Raw genomic sequence first — 20687 nt, forward strand, 5'->3', positions numbered from 1 at the left:
TCAACACGCTTTCCTGTCGTTGGTTGCACACTTCCAGAGCCTCACTATGCATTTCTAGTTCAGTAGGGTGTCCCTCCTGTTATGCTCAGGCTTGTGAACCCTTGGGCCGACGGGAGGATGGTATACCTTAGGAGGAAGATCCATAGGTTCTCCCGTTGAGTGGTGAGGCAGAACAGAAGATGCAACCAGCTGACCCTCGGCACTGGAGACTGAGGCGACTGTGGAAGCAGACGAAGAGTCGTGACGTCTAGGAGAAGAATGGAGTCTTCGCCACTGGATGTCCGCGGTCCCCCCAGGAGGAGCCCGTAGGGACCCGGACCGCTGGGACTTAGGTGGACCTTTGAGAGGTCAAGGAGTCGAGAGTTCTGTGCAAGGGCTAACTGGAGCTTCGTCCCTGGAAGCCCGCGGTCCCCCCGGGAGGAGCCCGTAGGGACCCGGGCCACTGGGACTTAGGTGGGCCCTTGGAGATGATGGTCCAGAAGAAGTCCGAGGTCAGGTGCCAGAGGGTCATCGCTTACAGTCCGAGGTCTTACACCAAGGGATCGCCGCTTGCCAGTCCGAAGTCACACACCAGGAATCACCGCTAGCCAGTCCGAAGTCACACACCAGGAATCAGGAACACCAAGACAGGAACAAGGATCAGAAGAAGAAGAAGAACTCACCGAAGCAAGTAGACCTGACTACGTGGGACGTTGCCAAGTCAAGGAATGACTGTGGAGAGCCTCCTTATATACTTCCTGTGCCTGACCCATTAGCACAGGTGAAGTTAATTTAAAGGACGAGGACCCTTTAAATTCAGTGAGGGGGCGCGGCCTCACGCCTATGGCAGCCATCTTGGATTCTGGCCGCAGGGGAAGGGCAGCCCGACGCCACAAGGGGAAAGCAGGGTGCTTCCTCTGCCGACAGCCACCACGGAGGCCCGCGCCAGTGTAAGGAGGAGCTGGACCTGACTTCCCCGGCTTCCTTGACGCAGCCACGGCGAGCCGCCGCGGGCGAGGTAGGGGTTCGTGGCCGCAGCCATCTGAGGCCGCGGGACACAACACCTCTACTTCTTTTGGGGCCGATGCTAATAGCGCTCATCACATGTAGCTTCCATATAGATGACGCTATTAGCTAATCCCCGCAATGCAAAAAATTTCCCACATGGCCAATGCATCCATTGCAAAGCAGCAAATTTTATGCCAGCCTGGGGCTGGCGTAATGGTATGCCTCTAACAAGGGCGCATTGAAAAAACAGAAAAATCCTTTCTGCCATTCCTCCTAGCGATACTAGGTAGGAGGAACCAAATAAAGTAGATTTGGTTAAAAGTAAAGTTTTTGAAAAAAATATTCTGGCGCCCAATAGACACACATAAGATACGTGGCCCAGGCCGTGTATCTTATGTGTGTCTATGCCAGTAGTGAGAGAAAACGGATGCTGGTAGATTGAGAGTCTGTTTTCCCAACTCGCTTGACAGCCACCTCTCCTGTGCATCTGATGCTGAGGAGGCACTAGGGAAGCACAAATTTTCCCTAGTGCCTCCTTTTTTGTGGGACCCTTAATTTAAATATTGCATCGTGTGCCTAGGAGAGGTGTCTGGGCGCATGTTAGGAAAACAGTTGTTCAACACTGAGCACCTGTTTTCTGCACACAAATATTGCATTGGCCCCTTTGTGTTTAAGAGGGCTTTGATCTCTGTCACTTCCTATTCTACTGCATGGTTCATTGCTCTCACCTGAGTTGATCATTAAGCCTTTGAGCTCTGCCTGATTGCTTTCTCTTTCTCTGGTTAATTCTGTGTTTGCATTTCTGAAGCACTCAACCTTTTTTCCAAACTATTTATTTCTTGTGAGATCTTTTTTAATTTCCTCTTTTGTACAATATTTATTTCCCTGACCTCTTTTATCTCAGCTTTCAAATTTTCATTTTTTTGCATCTAACTGGTAGTTTATAGCCAGAATACCTGCATACCTGTTATCAGCTGTCTGCTTTATTATGGAAAACACTGTACAATATTCTAACGTAGCCGGGGAAGGTTTAGATTCCTTAACAATGTTTGCAAGAGTCAACCTAAAGAAACTGACTTCTTTCTCCAGGTTTGAGTAAGCTTCTTCTATATTATCTCTGAAGGCTTTATTTGCTGTGTATAACCCTCATTTCCAGTATAAACGTGCACAAGTTTTGAGTATTGCCTGGCTTTCCAGATCCACTATTTCCTGTGCATTCATTTTTATGCAGGACAATTTTGAATAAATTATTCTATCGCCGAGGAAACCTCCATTATATATGTAGGAAGAAGAGCTATGAGTTCCAACCCCACCTCCCTTTTTGTATTTACCTATTATTTACCAGCAACTCTCTGGACCATTTCTTAGAAAAATTATCCAAACTGTCTGAATATAAATCTTATTTATTTCTAAGTTACACAGGACTAAGCTTAACACTTCATCTGGAAACACATAGGCAATTACAGACACAGATAATAAGAAAAACAATAGCTACAAATGCATATTTGACATCTGGTGCTTATAAAATTACAATTAATTACTGCTGGTCTCACCTCTCTTTAGCAGAGACTTACATTTGAATGCTAATAAACTCTACCTTACTAACCCCCTGGGTAGGAAATGAAGCCCAGTTTCTTACCATATGGCTGGCAGCAGTTCACGCTCTCGGGGCTGGTTGGGAGGTCACTCCCTTCACAGGGTCTCTGGCACAGAGGCAGAGAGGGTAGTTACTGTCACCAAAGCAACCAGCTATTCAGCTCTCAAGTCATACCTTGTTCAGCTATCCTTAGTCTCTGTAAGATACCTCGGCCCATATCCACACAGGGGTGGAAAGCAACAGCTGTATCCTTCTCTTCAGATAGGTAACAGTCTTCTGACTATGGCCATAAGTGCTGGCAGCTGCTCCTTTCAAGGGCTCACCTATACATAATTCAGCAGCTTCATGCATAGTCAGTTGAATGCATAATTAAGGCTTTTAATTAGTAGATTTTCCTATTCTTTTGTCAGTCTTTTTTTGCTGGCACAGTTCAGCAAGCTATCAGTGTAACAAATGATAGTTGCCCAAGTTTGTCAGGGCCTGGATAGGAACATAGGGCCTTATAGAAAGGACACAATGTTATTACAGTACCGATTCACACAGTATCAGATGGTCCTCATGTTGTTTTTGGCCTTGTTTAGGTGCTATTTAGGCTAGAAAGGGCCTATAAATCCATCAGGCTTTGTCATGTACACAGCACTGAAGAGTCCCTTTTGTTTTCTCTGCATTTAGCTGTACATGGCTCACATAGGTCAATGTCCATTTCTCCTGACATCAGAGTCTATATTAGCTGCTTGTCCTTGTTAGCAAGAATTTGGATATTTCCTTCAGGGGTCTTCCAAGGCCATCATCCTGACTCATCCTCAGGATTGCTCAACACCTTCATCTCCATCTCCTCTGTCTCTTAATCTGGTTCTACTGAACTCCTTCCTGTTCCTGCTCTGCCTCTCCTTCACACAAGTTCTCACCCTTCTCCTACCATTTCCGGGCTCTCTCATCCTCGTGATAAGGCAAAGCCTGGGAAGTTCCTCCCCTGCCAGAACCCCTATGCCTTCTGGGAGTTGGCGTCCACCTCCTATTCTTATTTCTTTTACATACTAGATCTTCTTCCCAGGTTTTCCTTACAGCCTACCTTTTTGTATTCACCAGGGGAATATAATGCCCATCACGGTATGTAGTTTGTAAATCACCAAGGATTGTAGATTGTGCGGTCTATACATTTTAAAATAAATAAATAAACCTCATGCACATTCATTGTGGATATCCAGAAAACCAGGATTGTGGCACATGAGGATGGGAGTTGCCTACTCCTGCTGAGCTTTCTCAGCTGCAGTTTTTACTTCTTATCACTAGGAGTTTATTATAATACAACAGTAGTTGCCAAACGTTTTTCTGCCGAGGATATCTTTTGATATGTGACTAAATTTCATAAAGATGAAGTATATCATGAAAGTTATAGGATCTGCCCTCCAAAAAAGCAAACTCTGAAAAATCTTATTAAAGTATTTAAATCTATGAAGCACTATAGTACTAGTAGGATCCTTTTGATTACACAGCACTTTATGGAGTTAAATACATTTTGAACTTGAATAAGATTTTTCAGAGATCACCTTTTGAAGGGCAGACCCCAAGATATTCATGATAGACATTATCTTTATGATACATGATTTTGTGTATGAGTGGAACTTCTCCATTTTGATTTATGCATCTGACTAAATTTCCCAGATACCTTGAATTTTTCTGTTGCCCACCAATCACCAGCAGTGGCAGCAACAGCATGCTTTCTCTCCTAGGCAGGTAGTACAACTGGGAACTGTAGGGGTTTTTCCTCATCATGAGATTAGCAGAGGCTGGGGGGAGGGGCAGTGTTTCACTCAGCATTTTCTAGTACACACAGGATTCATTTACTAAACTGTGTTAATATATACATTAATGGTCAATGTTAACAGCCAATGTGAATGAGATGCAAATGAGGCATAGAATAATGCAGATGGTAAAGTATGTACAGTAATGCACATTAAGTTTTTGCATTAATGTATGTTCTATTTTGCTTATTTTTCACAATTATAGCTATTAAGTGATTTAGCAAATCTTTGCAGCTCATTACCTCATTAGAATAGATTTTGTATTATCACTAATGTAGGTCATTTTATGAGCATTGAAAGTGCTTTAACATATATTATTTCTTCTGTTACCCTTCATGCAGTTTAGTACTTTGGCATAAAAGCAGTCCTAACGTTAGCCGAATAAACGTATCCAGTTAACTTTCTGATAGCTGAGTATATTTTTATTTTTATATTTATATATTTATAAATATATATATATATTTATATATATAATATATATATATATATATATATATATATATATATATTTATATATTTGTATCAAGAAATTTGGTATATAAAAGCCTTAAATAAATAAATAAATAAATAAATATTCAGTGGTGCACCCATGCTTCTGAATATCCAATAGAAGTTGGCTGCCTTAATACTAACCTGTCAGTCTCTGAGGTCTCTATGGCCTTTCTGGATGGGACCCTGCAATCAGCAACTTGCCGCACAAACGCAGCCAGCCTCTAGGGAGTTAGCAAATGTTGCTTACCTGTAACAGGTGTTCTCACAAGTCAGCAGGATGTTAGTCCTCACATATGGGTGACATCATCAGGATGGAGCCCAATCACGGAAAACTTCTGTCAAAGTTTCCAGAACTTTGACTGGCCCCTACTGGGCATGCCCAGCATGGCACTAACCCTGCAGCCAGCAGGGGTCCCCCTTCAGTCTTATTTGAAAGCTACAGGCAGTGCCAAAAATAAAATAACAAAACGTTACGAACCCAACACCGCGGGGAGGCGGGCGGGTTTCGTGAGGACTAACATCCTGCTGTCCTGTGAGAACACCTGTTACAGGTAAGCAACATTTGCTATCTCACAGGACAAGCAGGATGGTAGTCCTCACATATGGGTGAGTACCGAACTGAGGATGTCCGAACATGCTCCACATGTATCCGATGGCGTGCAACAGGCACAACAACTGGGGTAGAATTTTGTAGAGGGCATCCTGAACCCCACCGGGCAGGCGGAAGGGTGTAGGTACGTCACGTTGGAAATAAGTTATGCAGGACAGATCTGCCGAAGATGGAATCTTGTCTTCCGGCTTTGTCCAAGCAATAGTGGGCTGCGAAAGTGTGGAGAGAACTCCAGGTGGCAGCCCTGCAAATGTCAGGAAGTGGCACCGATCGTAGATGTGCTACTGAAGTCACCATGGCCCTCACAGAGTGTGCTTTGACACTGTCTTGAAAAGGAATGCCTGCTTGCTGATAGCAAAAAGATATGCAGTCCGCCAACCAGGAGGAGAGAGTCTGCTTACCCACAGGTTGCCCTAATTTGTTGGGATGGAAAGAGACGAATAACTGAGTACTCTTCTTGTGGGCAACTGTAAGGTCTAGGTAGAACGCTAGAGCCCGTTTACAGTCAAGGGTATGCAAAGCCTGTTCCCTTGGACTGGAATGGGGCCTGGGAAAGAAGGTACGTAGTATGATGGATTGATTAATGTGAAACTCTGAAACTACCTTAGGTAAAAATTTAGGGTGAGTGCGGAGTACCACCCGGTCCTGCAGGAGTTTAGTGTAAAGGCGGATAGGCAACTAGGGCTTGTAACTCACTAACCCTGCGAGCTGAAGTGATAGCCAAAAGGGGGTCTGCGTGAAGGAGGGCAGGATGAAAGGGGCCATACTGGGATTAGCACTCGGGGATGGAGAAGAGGACAAGAGGGAGAGCATAGGAATGAAAGTACTTAAGAGGGACGAAGGCAGGAGAGTGCGCTATAAACTGCTTGGCACCTTATGGCAGTGGTCCTCAACCTTTTTTCTATCAGGACACACCTGAGAGATGATGCTCACATGCATGACACAGTGAACACATGACCAGCATGGGATTTAAGCATATGCTCTGCATCCACAGGAGTCCCCTGCTTCCTAACAATGGGTGCAGAGCAGAACTAACATTTCCCTGTACAACTCACCATGCAAAAAAGATATTCTGATTCTGGTGTCATCTCAATAACAGCATCACAAAATCCCTCTACTACCAGATGCATTGTAAAAGAATACAAATAAACCCCACTCTGTACATGTCTATCAAGCCTGCCATACCTCAGCAGCACTAATTCCAAGAAATGAAACAGCAATAGCCCTACCCATGAAAAGGCAGCAGTTCACCCCAGTGCAATATAATATAGAGAAAATACAGCAAATAAGGCTGATACAAACCTCTAGTAAAGTACCTCATCTCAGTCACATAGAGAACACAGACTAGATCTACCTTCACCAAATATAGAATAAAAGACTGTAAATTACAAATGTGGAAACAAAACCTGGAATGGAAACCCCAAGAAGATCTACATGCAGTGCAAAACTGGAGAACTAGAAACAGAAATATATTTCCTCCTACACTAAGCAAAGTTCAAAGACAGAAGTGCATATTTTCAAAACTGACATAGTATGGCTCTTGTACCCAGTCGCAGCAGAAGACTGCTCTTTCCTCATCAGTCTGGGCAGGAGGCGGCTGACTTCTCTTTTATTGGGTAGGACAGGAAGCTGCTCCTGCTTCCTTCTCCTCTTCCTGGCCAGTAGGAGGTTGTTCCCTCCTCCTTCACCCAGATCAGAGCGCAATATCACCCTCCTGTTCATATGGGCCTGGCAGGACACCAACTTTATCTTCCTCTGCCTGGCAGCGAGGCTGCTGATGCTCTCTTCACCCCATGGGGCCTGCATGTGAAAGCAGGAGCATGAGGGAGAAATGTGTGTGCTAGGGATGTGAATCGTTTTAGGACGATTAAAATTATCGTCCGATAATTTTAATATCGTCTTAAACCGTTATGGAACACAATACAATAGAGATTCTAACGATTTATCGTTATAAATCGTTAGAATCGTGAGCCGGCACACTAAAACCCCCTAAAACCCACCCCTGACCCTTTAAATTAAATCCCCCACCCTCCCGAACCCCCCCCAAATGACTTAAATAACCTGCGGGTCCAGCGGCGGTCCGGAACGGCAGCGGTCCGGAACGGGCTCCTGCTCCTGAATCTTGTTGTCTTCAGCCGGCGCCATTTTCCAAAATGGCGCCGAAAAATGGCGGCGGCCATAGACGAACACGATTGGACGGCAGGAGGTCCTTCCGGACCCCCGCTGGACTTTTGGCAAGTCTCGTGGGGGTCAGGAGGCCCCCCACAAGCTGGCCAAAAGTTCCTGGAGGTCCAGCGGGGGTCAGGGAGCGATTTCCCGCCGCGAATCGTTTTCGTACAGAAAATGGCGCCGGCAGGAGATCGACTGCAGGAGGTTGTTCAGCAAGGCGCCGGAACCCTCGCTGAACGACCTCCTGCAGTCGATCTCCTGCCGGCGCCATTTTCCGTACGAAAACGATTCGCGGCGGGAAATCGCTCCCTGACCCCCGCTGGACCTCCAGGAACTTTTGGCCAGCTTGTGGGGGGCCTCCTGACCCCCACGAGACTTGCCAAAAGTCCAGCGGGGGTCCGGAAGGACCTCCTGCCATCCAATCGTGTTCGTCTATGGCTGCCGCCATTTTTCGGCGCCATTTTGGAAAATGGCGCCGGCTGAAGACAACAAGATTCAGGAGCAGGAGCCCGTTCCGGACCGCTGCCGTTCCGGACCGCCGCTGGACCCGCAGGTTATTTAAGTCATTTGGGGGGGGGGGGGTTCGGGAGGGTGGGGGATTTAATTTAAAGGGTCGGGGGTGGGTTTTAGGGGGTTTTAATGTGCCGGTTTTGCGATTTTTTCGATTTTTCACGATTTTTCACGATTTTTCACGATATTTTACCCCCCAAACGGCAACAATACGATTCCCTCCCCCTCCCAGCCGAAATCGATCGTTAAGACGATCGAGGACACGATTCACATCCCTAGTGTGTGCTCTGTAGATCCGCTACTGCTGCCTCCTCATCTTCCTCCCCTCAATGCTTCTTGCCCTCATCTGCTGCTGATAAGGGGGGGAACGACTCCTCTGGATTAGACTGAAGTTTTTTCTGCTGGCTGGAAGCCAGGAGGAGGAGGAGGAAATGTACAGGGCAGGAAGGCATGGGGAGATAGGGAGTCAGGAGTCTGCTGGATAGGAAGGGGTGTAGGAAAGGAGGTTGGGGCTGCTGCAGAGGAAGAGGTGAAGGAAAGAGGGGCTGGGAGCTGCTGGGCAGGGAGGAGAGATGGAAATGGAGGGAGCAATGGAAAAGTGGGGCCTGCTGGGTTGGGGGAGGAGGGCAGGGAATGCTGAGCAGGAAGGGGTGGGAAAGAGGTGGTCAGATGTATGCTGGGTAGGGAAGGGGAGAGGGAAGAACAGGGGAGAGAGGCAGCACAGAGAAAAGGATGCAGGTGTGGGGGGTGTCAGAAATGTTGGACGGGGATATGAGCATGTGAAGGGACGATTGAGAAGTTGGGAGAAGTGAGGGGTGATGAGGGCACGCAGGGGAGTGACAAGGTACAAGGGCCATACTATGTCAGTTTTGAAAATATGCACTTCTTCTGTTTTTGAACTTTGCTTAGTGTAGGAGAAAATATATTTCTGTTTCTAGTTCTCCAGTTTTGCACTGCATGCAGATCTTCTTGGGGTTTCCATTCCAGGTTTTGTTTCCACATTTGTAATTTACAGTCTTTTATTCTATATTTGGTGAAGGTAGATCTAGTCTGTGTTCTGTATGTGACTGAGATGAGGTACTTTACTAGAGGTTTGTATCAGCCTTATTTGCTGTATTTTCTCTATATTATATTGCACTGGGGGTGAACTGCTGCCTTTTCATGGGTAGGGCTATTGCTGTTTCATTTCTTGGAATTAGTGCTGCTGAGGTATGGCAGGCTTGATAGACATGTACAGAGTGGGGTTTATTTGTATTCTTTTACAATGCATCTGGTAGTAGAGGGATTTTGTGATGCTGTTATTGAGATGACACCAGAATCAGAATATCTTTTTTGCATGGTGAGTTGTACAGGGAAATGTCTTAGTTCTGCTCTGCACCCATTGTTAGGAAGCAGGGGACTCCTGTGGATGCAGAGCATATGCTTAAGTCCCATGCTGGTCATGTGTTCACTGTGTCATGCATGTGAGCATCATCTCTCAGGTGTGTCCTGATAGAAAAAAGGTTGAGGACCACTGCCATAAGGTGCCAAGCAGTTTATAGTGCACTCTCCTGCCTTCGTCCCTCTTAAGTACTTTCATTCTTATGCTCTCCCTCTTGCCCTCTTCTCCATTCCCGAGTGCTAATCCCAGTATGGCCCCTTTCATCCTGCCCCTGCAATGGCCATACTGCTACCTCAGACCAGAGTTTTTTCCTCACTTACAGGCCAGCAGGACAGCCAGAGCACATATAGCAGTGACCAGAAATGCTCCTCAGGGTCATCACCCTGCTTGCTGCTGCCTCTGGACATGAGGAGCAGTAGTTGTTGAAGATGCTGTTGGCAGCTATGCTTCCCCTCCCCTCGGTGCAGCTTCAGACTGTTCATGGTGGCAATCAGCCACACTCTTTCTCCGCCTCCTCTCCCTGACAGTTTGGGCTTCTTGAGGCTGTGATCTTCCTCTCCTCAGCAAGGTTTCAGGCAGTGGGATTAAGCGGCAGGAGCTTTAGAGCAGAGCTCCTCAGAGGTGAGGCCAGCTTGTTATATTTTTCAGTAGTTGCACTTTGATTGGCCCCCTTCTGGGAACCCCCCCCCCCCTGTGATGGTCTCACGGACCCCAGGTGGGGAACCACTGCTCTACACAGTTTTTCAGTTCAAATGCTGTCATTTAACATTGTGTTGTGACCCTCATCCAGAACTGTATTCATGAAAAATCTAAGGAGGGGTGGAGTGAAGGGTGAGGGAGAAAGTGAAGGAAAAATAAAAGCATTTAGAAAAAGAGGACGAATGTAAAGAGTATAAATAGGCTGGGGAAGTGGAAATATAGGTTCCAGAAAAAGTGAACGAAGAGCTGAAAAAAGCTGATGCAGCAAGCCCAAATTCGAATTATGGCCTTTGGGGTAGATTAGGTAGAGAGAGGAGGAAGAGAAGCAACTGTTACAGAGAGGCACCTCTTCCTCACACTGCTTCCCCAAAAAATCAGTGAGAAAAATAAAAAATGGCATTTGTTAAACATTGCAAGAAGTTTATAACATTATCACTGTCAGTTATTATGCCCAGAATTTGTTTTCAGTGGTTGTGAGACCTAATAAAGGACAAACAAAAAAAGGTATTGCAGTACATGAGCAGCTTTCCAGACCTCACAGGTTCCTTCTTCAGATGTCAGAGGTCTTATCAGCTCAAATAACATTGGGGTGATCTGCACGGAGTAGCAGGTTCAACTCCAACAGCAGCAGTATGGCTGCTCCAGGCTTCCGAGAAGGCTGGGATAACTTGCATGGAGTACCATGGTTAAAAGCCGAACTTCAAAGAGCATGGGGGGGCTGAATGTTTTGAACAATGGCTTTGCTAGTTTTGGTAGCTGTGTGGATTATTAGAAAATTTGGTAATAAGACATAGTAGTGTTGATCTTCTAAGAATCTTATAGGAAGGTGACAAAGCCTGAGATGGCCTACCGGTGGAGGTTGTAGAGGCCAGTACGTGACCAGATTCTGGGCATGCTTGGGACTGATATGGAGGGCAGTGGTAGGAAATACTGTAGATTGGAAGTTCAGGTCAAAAAGAAGGGGAATGGAACGAGAATATTGCAGGGATTCCCAAATCTGTCCTGGGACCCCACATCCAGTCAGATTTTCAGGCTATGCACAATGAATATGCATGAGATAAATTTGCATATACTGAGCCTCCATAGTATGCAAATGTATCTCATAAATATGGAAGTTGTATAAATTGCAACTAGTATATATATATTTTCACTGTTTGTGTTTTTTTTTCTATATCTTACTGTTCTTATTCATCTGCTTTCATCTTGCCTTCTCCTAACTTTTAATTTTTCTATTTTATTTTACCACAATTTTTTTTTTTATAAAACATTTATATACTGCTTTTCAGATCAAAAACATTGTTCAAAGCAGAGTACAACATAACCAGTGTCCATGGTAGTATAAATTTTAGTGGCATGTTTCTCCATCATATCTTTTTATGTTCCAGTCAGCTTGGGAGATACCACGAAGACAGCCATTACCTTGTCATAGTAACACAGTAAATGGAGACTAGAAAGACCCAAATGGTCCATCTAGTCTGTCCAGCGATTGCTTGGGTGGTTAGTGCTGCTTCTGTAGGTGACCCCGCCATCTGTTAAGGGTGGCAACTGCCGTTCAATGCAGTTTACTTCCCGCTCCCCCAACAATTCTCATGAACAGCTTCCTTTTCTGATGATTTTTTTTACTCAATTTTTTTCTTTTAATGACCTGATCAACCCACATGACTGAGATTGACTTGTTAGCAGACTCTTGACATTTTTTTAAGCCTCTAACAAAGTGACAAAGGTAAGAAAAAAAAGGCTTTTGTCACCAACAGCAACAGGAGATGTTTTGTTGCTTTCTGCTCTAAGGCATCATATGACCTTTTTGCACCTTCTTGAAAGCTGCAAAAAGACTCTAACTTGTTCTCCATCTCCTAGTTATTTTTATGCTTACTGACTTTATGGCAATGCTTTGAATATCTCCTCAGATACTGTAGATCGTCTGTATCCCTGGTTAATTAATACTGGTTTAAAAAAAACAGAAATTGCAATCCAGTAGGGCATGGAAATAACAAATAGGCTCGGCTTTCCTCATCCGCCTCTTCTTTATTTTGCCATGCTTATGGCCACCAAACGAGTGCCTGTGGAGATGGATTCCCAACTGATGGACATGAAAAGACAAGTAATAAAGGAAGAGTGAAGCTGAGGCTCCACTAGTTAAGTTCTCAGTTCCTAGTTAATTTAGTACAAATCATCTTTTATTATAACACAAAGGTAATCCTCGTATTCATGACAAATCAGATAGAAGATCCTGCAACCAAAGATGAGGCAATCCAAACTACAGTACTTATTACTTTGTGAGCAGCACCAAGTTAGCGTCCCAGGTTCCAAGGCTTCATGATTGCAATGTCTTTGTCAGCTATGATGATATATCATCGGACTCCAGAGGGGCATGCCCTTTTAGCTCAGATTCATTTGCTTGTAATGCTAAGAAAGATTTGCTTTTCCTGTGTGAAGCACTGACAAATGAACTGCTCTGCATGTACTCTGGTACTAATGAACCACTGAAGCAAACAAGATTCTGAAGACTACATGTGTTCTACAAACTTTCCAGCAAACAAGCAAACTCAAAATGAGTGACAATGTGAATTCACTTAGGTGATCTTATTTTATGATTAGCACTGATACTGCTTACTCTTTTCGGAAGACAAAAATACATTTCACTGTTCATCACTTGGCTGTCCTGATTTGAGGTAAAATATCACTTTCAAAAGGGAAAAATTCACTTATATCCTCATCTATGGACCATCATTTCCTGTTACAAATAAAATACATTTTAGCTAAAGGAGTGAATACTCAAGAACATCATATTGTAAATGATAAATTTTACTGATAACATGAACAAGAGAGGAAATCTCCAAAACACTGGTGCAGTTGTTGATTGGTGCAGTTGTTGACATTAAATACAAATTTTAATATGAGTAAATTTCTTTCTCCATAGATGCCTATGTAAATTCTGCTTATCAATTAAGTTAGTTCACCATGCTAAAGATCTCATATTGTTTTGTAATTACATTTTTATTATTTCTAGGATTCATGTGCCATAAAAGATCAAGTCAATCTAGTAGATTGATGCAGATTTTTCCAGCAAAGATAGTTCTGATGCACAGGCTCAGAACATCAGCACTTGGTCAGTTGACCTTTAACTCGTTTCATATACTGTTTTTCACCAGGAAAATTTCCTAGGTTTCCATTATGAAAGGTCATAATAGGGGGCACCCTATTATGACCATCACAAGACACCCTATATTAGTTTTAACCGTAGGCTGATTCATTGGCGGAGAAGCAGAGATTGCCTTATCTATGGTAACTCCTCCAGCGTGCCACACATATCTTTTCAACCATCCTGAATGGCTCCCGAGTATCCTCCTTTTAGGACAACAATTGCTCCATTTCCTTCCCTCTGTCGCTCACACCGGTTCTTCCTCCTCCCTCTCACCTTCCTAGCGTTTCACCCCTCTCTAAAATTACCGCTTCCAATCCCTTTTTGCTCTTTTAAATTCAAACACATAGCCATAACTTCTCCATCCCGTAGCGGCCGAGCACCTGACGTCATTGGGCCAGTCTGTGCCAGGCAGGGAGTTTACGAACGCTCGCGATCTTTCAGCATCACTCTTTGCTTAGCGATCACTGCGCGGCGACTGTGCTCTCTGGAGGGGGAGGGGGGCTTTAGATTGTGCATGTTTTGTTTTTTTTAAACCACATCTCGCGATAGTTTAGCGTCGCCGTGAGCGAGGGAGGGCCGCGCGCTGCCTGTCTCGCTCTGCGGGGGCGGGGATTGTTTATACTCTTGGTGGTGCCGATAGTTTTCTCGGTTTTGAGGCTGCCTGAGCGAATCAGAGTATGGCTCACGCGGCCAACGCTAACCCGGTGGTAAGGAAAGGGCCTGAGCCGCCGTACCCAGGGTATAAGGGGGGCTGACCTACCTCTTCCCATGTTTCTAGACAGTAGAGCTCGGCTTTCTTCCATGTACCGTTGGAGGGAGGGGTGCCGGCCTTGCCCTATGCCTATGAAAACCACCTGCTTCCTTTGTGAAGGTGTTGGTTTTTTTTTAACCCGATTTGGTGTCTATGGGGATAAAAGCTTAGTCAGTCAGGGATTAATGTCTGTAGGTATTGAAGTTTGAAAACTGAAGGGCGACCTGAGCTTTCCCCCCCCCCCCTTTTATTAGAATCGGATCTGTCTGATACAGAAATGCTTTTTAATGTTTTACGTTTTAGCTTCTGGGACTGAGGGAAGAACTCTCATTAAATCTGATTCTCGGTTTTCCTATTTTGAGATGCCGGTTACCCATTTTCTTCAGAAATCTTTGAAATAAAGCAGTTATCAGTACAGAAATAGCTACAACAGTTTCATACAGAGATGGGTTGAAGAATCATGCTCTAAATCCCACCCTTAATCTGGGCATTTTTGCAGATGGACTTCATCAGTACTAGGTTAGGGATGGTGAACATTGCCCCCCAAATCAATCTGGTTATCCTGATAATCATGGTTATTTGTGGTCCAGAGTTTGAGACCTTGGGATTTAATTTTTATCTGTTGATAAATAATCTCTCTAAAGTTATCAGTTTGTTATTTATGTACTGTGCTTTTAGGCATATAAACATTAAATAATTGTTTGAGTTCTTCTCTTTATAACTCTTTGTGTCTGATTTATACATTTTTTTCCCCATAGACACATTGAGGGGTGGGAGTGGGAAGTCATTGTAAATCATTCCCTTTATTTCTCGTTTGGCTCAAGAGAACCATCATGTAGTGTCTGCAGTTATTTTACCCGTTCTCTCCCTGGGCTTTCTTGCCATAGGTGATGGCAGGGAAGCAATGCAAAGATCAAGAAAGCAGAGCTATTGTTTATTATTGCTCTTTAAATGGTTGTTAGGAGTCACCAAATGTTAAATATTTGTTTTTGTATATTTATGGATGGATTCTATCTCATTGTTCTTACACACCTTCAGTATATAGGAAGGTATGGAAAAAGAATAAGATTATTACATCTGATAATCTCAAAATAAATAACCCTGACCACATGCCAAATTCCACTGTTTTATTATGAAAACATAACACACAGCATCAACAATACTCTTATGATACCAAAGGTATATAAAACCATTTGAATCACTTTCATTTATTCATGTTGTAGCTTGAAGATTTATATATTCCAACATACTTTAATGTATTTTTCTGCAGCCTAAGCTCTACAAATCTATCATTGAAGATGTAATTGATGGTGTGAGTGATCTTTTTGTGGAAGAAGGTGTAGATGAACAGGTGCTGAAAGAATTGAAGCAGGTAAATATGACAAAGACATATTCAGAACCAGAGCTGCACCACATCAGACACTTATTCTGATCATGTGCTGGACATGTGTGACTGTTAGTATTTGAACCATTTATTTCTCTTTCTTCCTGGTTTTTCCTTCATTTTCTTGCCTCATGATTACCTAGATAGGCTGGAAACGAAGCCTCCTATGAAACAGAGCTCTCTGTTGCCATTTCCAAGTAAAAAAGGATTCACTTTTCTGTGCAGGACTGTTTACACTGGCTGTGGGACTCGAGCACATTGTCTGAGATGTTCTTGAACCACAGTGGATAGGAGCCCTAGAACTGTGCTGTTCTCATTCCATAGTGTTAATTGTACATGGAAAATGTCATGAATAATTTGCAAGAGTAGACTGTGTGCATACTTTTATTAGCTTTTATTATTAGATGCTATGCTTTTAATAGAAACATGAAGACTCAGCATGAAGTGAGACCTGAAGACTGTCAGCATGAAGAGATAACTGGCAATATAAGGAGTTTTAGTATTTTGTTCCTTTCAGTTTATAATTTTCAATACCTTTATTACTGTCCATCTGAAAAAGTACATTTTTTTAGCACTGGATATCAGTGGTGTTCCATGGTTTTTATCTTCAGAGAGAGAAAATGAATTCTACAACCAGTTTTCATTGGTTGGGTCATCTCTGTAATGTCAGAGGCTAGGAAAGACAGACATGGACTACTGAACAGAGTGAACCTATCATATTGGAACAGTTGTATTAAATACCATAGTATTATTTTTAATGCTTTTCAGACATATGCTTTGTGTCTGTGGGACCAGACTTTCTTTTGGGCATATTATTGTCTAGAATATTCTAAATGTAATACATTTCTGGCCATAATTAATGCACCCAGAGAAAACAGACAGTGGCATCCCAGATTATAAAGAACTTGCAGGTGCACTAGATATGTTTGTGCATATTACACCCTATGAATGCCTGAAGGAAGCTCTCTGGCACAATGCAAGTATTAAGAGCATTAGCAGTAAATTTGAGAGCCTGATATCAGTCAACATACCCTGGCTTACGAATGAGCTTCATTCCTGTTAAGGTATGTGCAAAATTTACCGATTTGGAGATATCACAAGTGGTAACGCAGTGATACAAAGGAACAAAAATCGAGACACTTAATAATTTCGCAGTCTGATTTATAGATGAAATGAAGAAAAGCAATAGTCCAGGAAGCAACCTCAACATGGTCAATTTTCTTTTGCCAGGCTGTCTATGTTGGGAAAGTTATCCAACAAATATCCATAAAATCTACAAATTTCAGGTAGCCAGCGCTTACCATACCTAAACTAAGGCAACATGGGACGGGAAGATTTAAACTGTTGTGTAGCTAATGAAGCATTACTTTGTTTAATTTCTACTCTGATTAGTACTGTGTGACTTGGGACTAATGATTCTATCTGATGAGTTCACCTAGTGACTTGGGATCAATGATTAAGATTCCGGGCAAGAATATTCTTGTTCATCCTGCCAGACCAGCCCAGACAACTGGGATTCCTCCTTACCAGCAGATGGAGGCAGAGTGCAAGCTTTCTTGTCCTGATAACCCTACCTATATAAGTTGGTACAGCAGGCAAAGAGTAATTCTCTGCCTCAAACAGATGATAGGAGTCAGCTGATCCAACAGGAAGAAGGAGGAAGTCAAGGGTTTGGGAACAATGGTCTTCCTCAACATCAATTTCTGCAGTTATGGTCAGGCGAGAGGACCCTTCTTTGGATGACAGTCCTTGTGGGGCTGTCTTCCTTCCCCCAGGGCAATCAGGTTTTGATGTCCTGCATTTCCCACGGCAGTGAAGGGAAAGCTACTGCCATTTAAAAAACAAAACAAAAACAAAACAGTGCAGCTGAATGGCAGACTCAAAGGGCAGGTGGGAGCAAGGCCTAAGTCGTGGACCTGGCCTGGATCTCCCTCCTCTCCTTGCCACTTGGAAGTTTCTTGGGAGCAGTGGTATGGAGCGGGGAAGAAAATGCATTAAATGTGGAGTCCAATGCATTCCAAGTGTTGCAGGCTTATTTTGCAAAAACAGATGGTGCCAAGGGGGAGGAGCTGTGATAGAGGGAGGCAGGTCTAGCATCTTGGAGTAGCGCATTTACCCTTTGGCTGTGCTTCATGCAGCAGATGAGATCATGGCACTCCTCAACTCCATCAGAAGCAGAGGCAGGCACTCAGAGAGTGCTGCTGCATCCAGCGTCCCCACAGGAAGGGAAGGACAAGTTCTCTACTAAGTTTGTCTTAGTCATGCATAAAGCCCATTGCTAGATGAAAGGCAGGCATATGCAGGAGGAGAGCATTAGTAGGGATCACTCCTGGGGAGGGGACTCTAAATGAAAGAGGAGCAGGACGCTGGCAGAGTCAGAAGGTTTGATGGTGGAAAAGGATACGGCATCAGAGGATGAAGGAGGCTTATCTCAAGGGGAGTCATAGAAGGAAGAAGAGGAAAGGGAACTTAAGGTTTGCCAGGATGATGCCACGGTTTCTGTTCAGGGCAGAAGAACTTGAAGTGATAACTAGAGTCTCGCAGGTCCTGAAGCTGTCTGAGGAATAGCATGAATAAGCAAGTGAGAACCTTCCCAGTCCACTTTGCAATATAAGATGTGATTGGAGCAAAGTGGGAGATACCAGAGTTAAGCCTGAGAAGTTGATTATGGAAAAACTATGTGGAAAAGCTGCAAGATGCTGCCGTCTTCGGAGATGCACAGAAGACTAGGATCCCGGTAGAAGGGGGAGCAGCCCGGAAGAACTTCCAGGACAGGATGGTGGAGTTTCTATTGGAGAGCCTTCAAATTGTCCAGCTTGGCCTTGCAGGCTGCGATCTGTGGGGGGGGGGGGGGGGGGGTCAGGGGAGTAATACAGCCAGTGCAATAATCTGGTGGATGCAGTAGTCTGCATTAGGAGAAGGATTGTAAGCAAGTAGTGCTGAGATTGCACAGATGGGAATCAGTGGTAGCATTTGTTGCAGACACATATGACCTCATAAGGGTGTCAGCCAAACAGGCGGCGACCTAGTCATGACAGGCGCCTATTGCGGCTAAGAAACTGGGCAGCGGGCTCAACTTCCAAGGCTAAGCTAGGTAAGATTCTCTTTAAGGGAAGACTGCTATTTGACAAAGAATAGAAGGGGCTAGTTAAAGACCTTTGGGAATCTAGGCCACAGAGTCTGCCAGAAGATAGGTCTAGGAAGTCTTCCTGTTTAGGTACGGTTCAGCAAGGGCAGAAGGCATGCAGGCAGTATAGGCTGGCTAAGAGCTAGAGCACAGTGAGCACCAGTTTGCTAGGGTGAGCACAGTCTTTTCGTGGAATCAGGAGGATCTCAAAAGAAGGGAGTAATAGGACCCCACTCGCCACTAAGGGAGCACAATGGTAGTTTGCAGGCCCACTTCTTGCTCCTGCCAGTAGTGGGCAGATTACAGGTTTTCTTTAAGGAGTGGTTTCACATCACAAGAGACCAATGGGTGCTCAACATTATACAAGAGGGATACATGCTGGAGCTGAAATTCCCAATAAGGGAGGATTTTCTGGCATCACATATATAGCAAACAAGAAAGCAGCAGTTCAAGAAATGATAGCCTTCTCCAGTTACAGGCAACAGTGTCAGTGCCAGGGGAAGGAAAAGGAAGGTACTGAATCTACTTCATATTTCCAAAGAAGGAAGGAACATTCTGGCCAGTACTAGATCTAAAGAAAGTAAATCAGGCCCTGAGGGTCCCCCACTTCCGTATGGAGTTACTAGGGACAGTGAGGTCAGCAGTAAGAAAAGGCAAATTTCTGTCGTTCAGACCTCTCAGAGGCATATTCCAATCAGGAAGGAATTCCAATGCTTTCTGTGTGGCTATTAATTCAAAGCTTTGCCTTTTGGACTGGTGATGGCACCAAGAATGTTTACAAATTTAATGCTGGTGGTGGCGGCCTTCCTATGCAAGAAGGGATAGGAGTACACCCATACCTGGACGATTGGCTGATATGAGCCAACTCCTTCCAGGAAGACTGTTAAGCAACACAGAATTGCAGCTACTAGAAAAGCTGGGATGGATATTGAACAGGAACAAGTCACTTGCTTTTCTCCTAGATGCTGGTGTATTTAGGAGCACGATTTGATATAAAGACAGGAACACTGTTTCTGACACACAGAGGTTAGACAAGTTACAGCAGCAAATATGAGGTTTGAATAGTCCAAATCACAGAGTACAGATATACCTACAGGTCTTGGGTTCAATAACAGCAGCAGTCACGATGGTGCCTGGGGCAAGGGCCCACATGAGACCGTTACAGAGGGCCCTACTATCCAGGTGGTCTCTGCGAAGTCAGGATTTTGAAAAGAAGATCCCCAAAACGAAGCAGGCCACAGGTTAAGCCTGGCATGGTGATTATCCAAGGTCAACTTGACCAAGGAATCCAAACTGGAGCCTCCACAATTGATAACTCTTAATAGCAGATGCCGGCAGAGCAGGATGGGAGTGCACTGTGAGGGACAAGTGATGCAAGGGACCTGCTCACAATTAGTGAATCACCTGGTGACCAGGGCAATCAGACTGGCACTAATAGACTTTTAATGGAGGCTAGGAAGGAATGCAGTCAAAGTACTTTCAGCCATAGTGGTAGTATTTGTAAACAATCAAGGAGGGACACATCTCTCATGGGGATAGAGAAGCAGTTATGGTAATGAACTGGGCAGAGAAGCAGCTGCAGGAGATCTCGGCTGCACATATAGCAGGGATAGACAACATTCAAGCTGACATCCTATGCTGCCAGAAGTTGGATCCAGGGGAGTGGGAGATGGCAGATAGTGGATACATGGGGAAGGCCTCATTGGGATATGATGGCCACACGAAAGCATACTAAAGCAATCCTATTTTTTCCCGTCGACAGCAGGGCTGAATTAGCCATGCTGTCCTGGGATCTGTCAATCAGGTCCGGGAGGCGGAACTTGACAAAGCAGAGGTTAATCTTTGTTCCCTCTGCGGCTGCGCGTGTGTTCCGGTGCAGAAGTCGGCGCCACCACTGGAACCATCGGTGCGCAAGACGGTGCCGGAACCATCGGCGCGCAAGACTGCGCCGGAGCCAATGAAGATGACGTTGGGATCAAAGTCCTTATTGGAAAGTACTTCGGTGCAGCAACCATCAGCAGTACCAGTAA

At 44.5% G+C, this 20687-nt stretch overlaps 1 protein-coding gene across 3 annotated transcripts in view; it reads left to right on the forward strand.

Annotated features, from left to right (window-relative positions):
• Positions 1 to 20687, forward strand: part of GTF2A1L (general transcription factor IIA subunit 1 like) — a 140694-nt gene that overhangs the window by 16303 nt on the left and 103704 nt on the right. Inside the window, exons 1-2 of one of the 3 annotated variants that reach the window (XM_029593395.1) lie at positions 13927 to 14102; positions 15417 to 15518. In XM_029593395.1, coding sequence (XP_029449255.1) covers positions 14073 to 14102; positions 15417 to 15518 — 132 coding nt within the window. In that variant the 5' untranslated portion in view covers positions 13927 to 14072. Of the gene's footprint in view, positions 1 to 13926; positions 14103 to 15184; positions 15326 to 15416; positions 15519 to 20687 lie in introns of those variants that run through there. The other 2 variants (XM_029593396.1, XM_029593397.1) reach the window with 2 other exon arrangements.

The sequence above is a fragment of the Rhinatrema bivittatum genome, chromosome 3, assembly GCF_901001135.1.
Source record: "Rhinatrema bivittatum chromosome 3, aRhiBiv1.1, whole genome shotgun sequence".
NCBI classification, from domain to species: Eukaryota; Metazoa; Chordata; class Amphibia; order Gymnophiona; family Rhinatrematidae; genus Rhinatrema; species Rhinatrema bivittatum.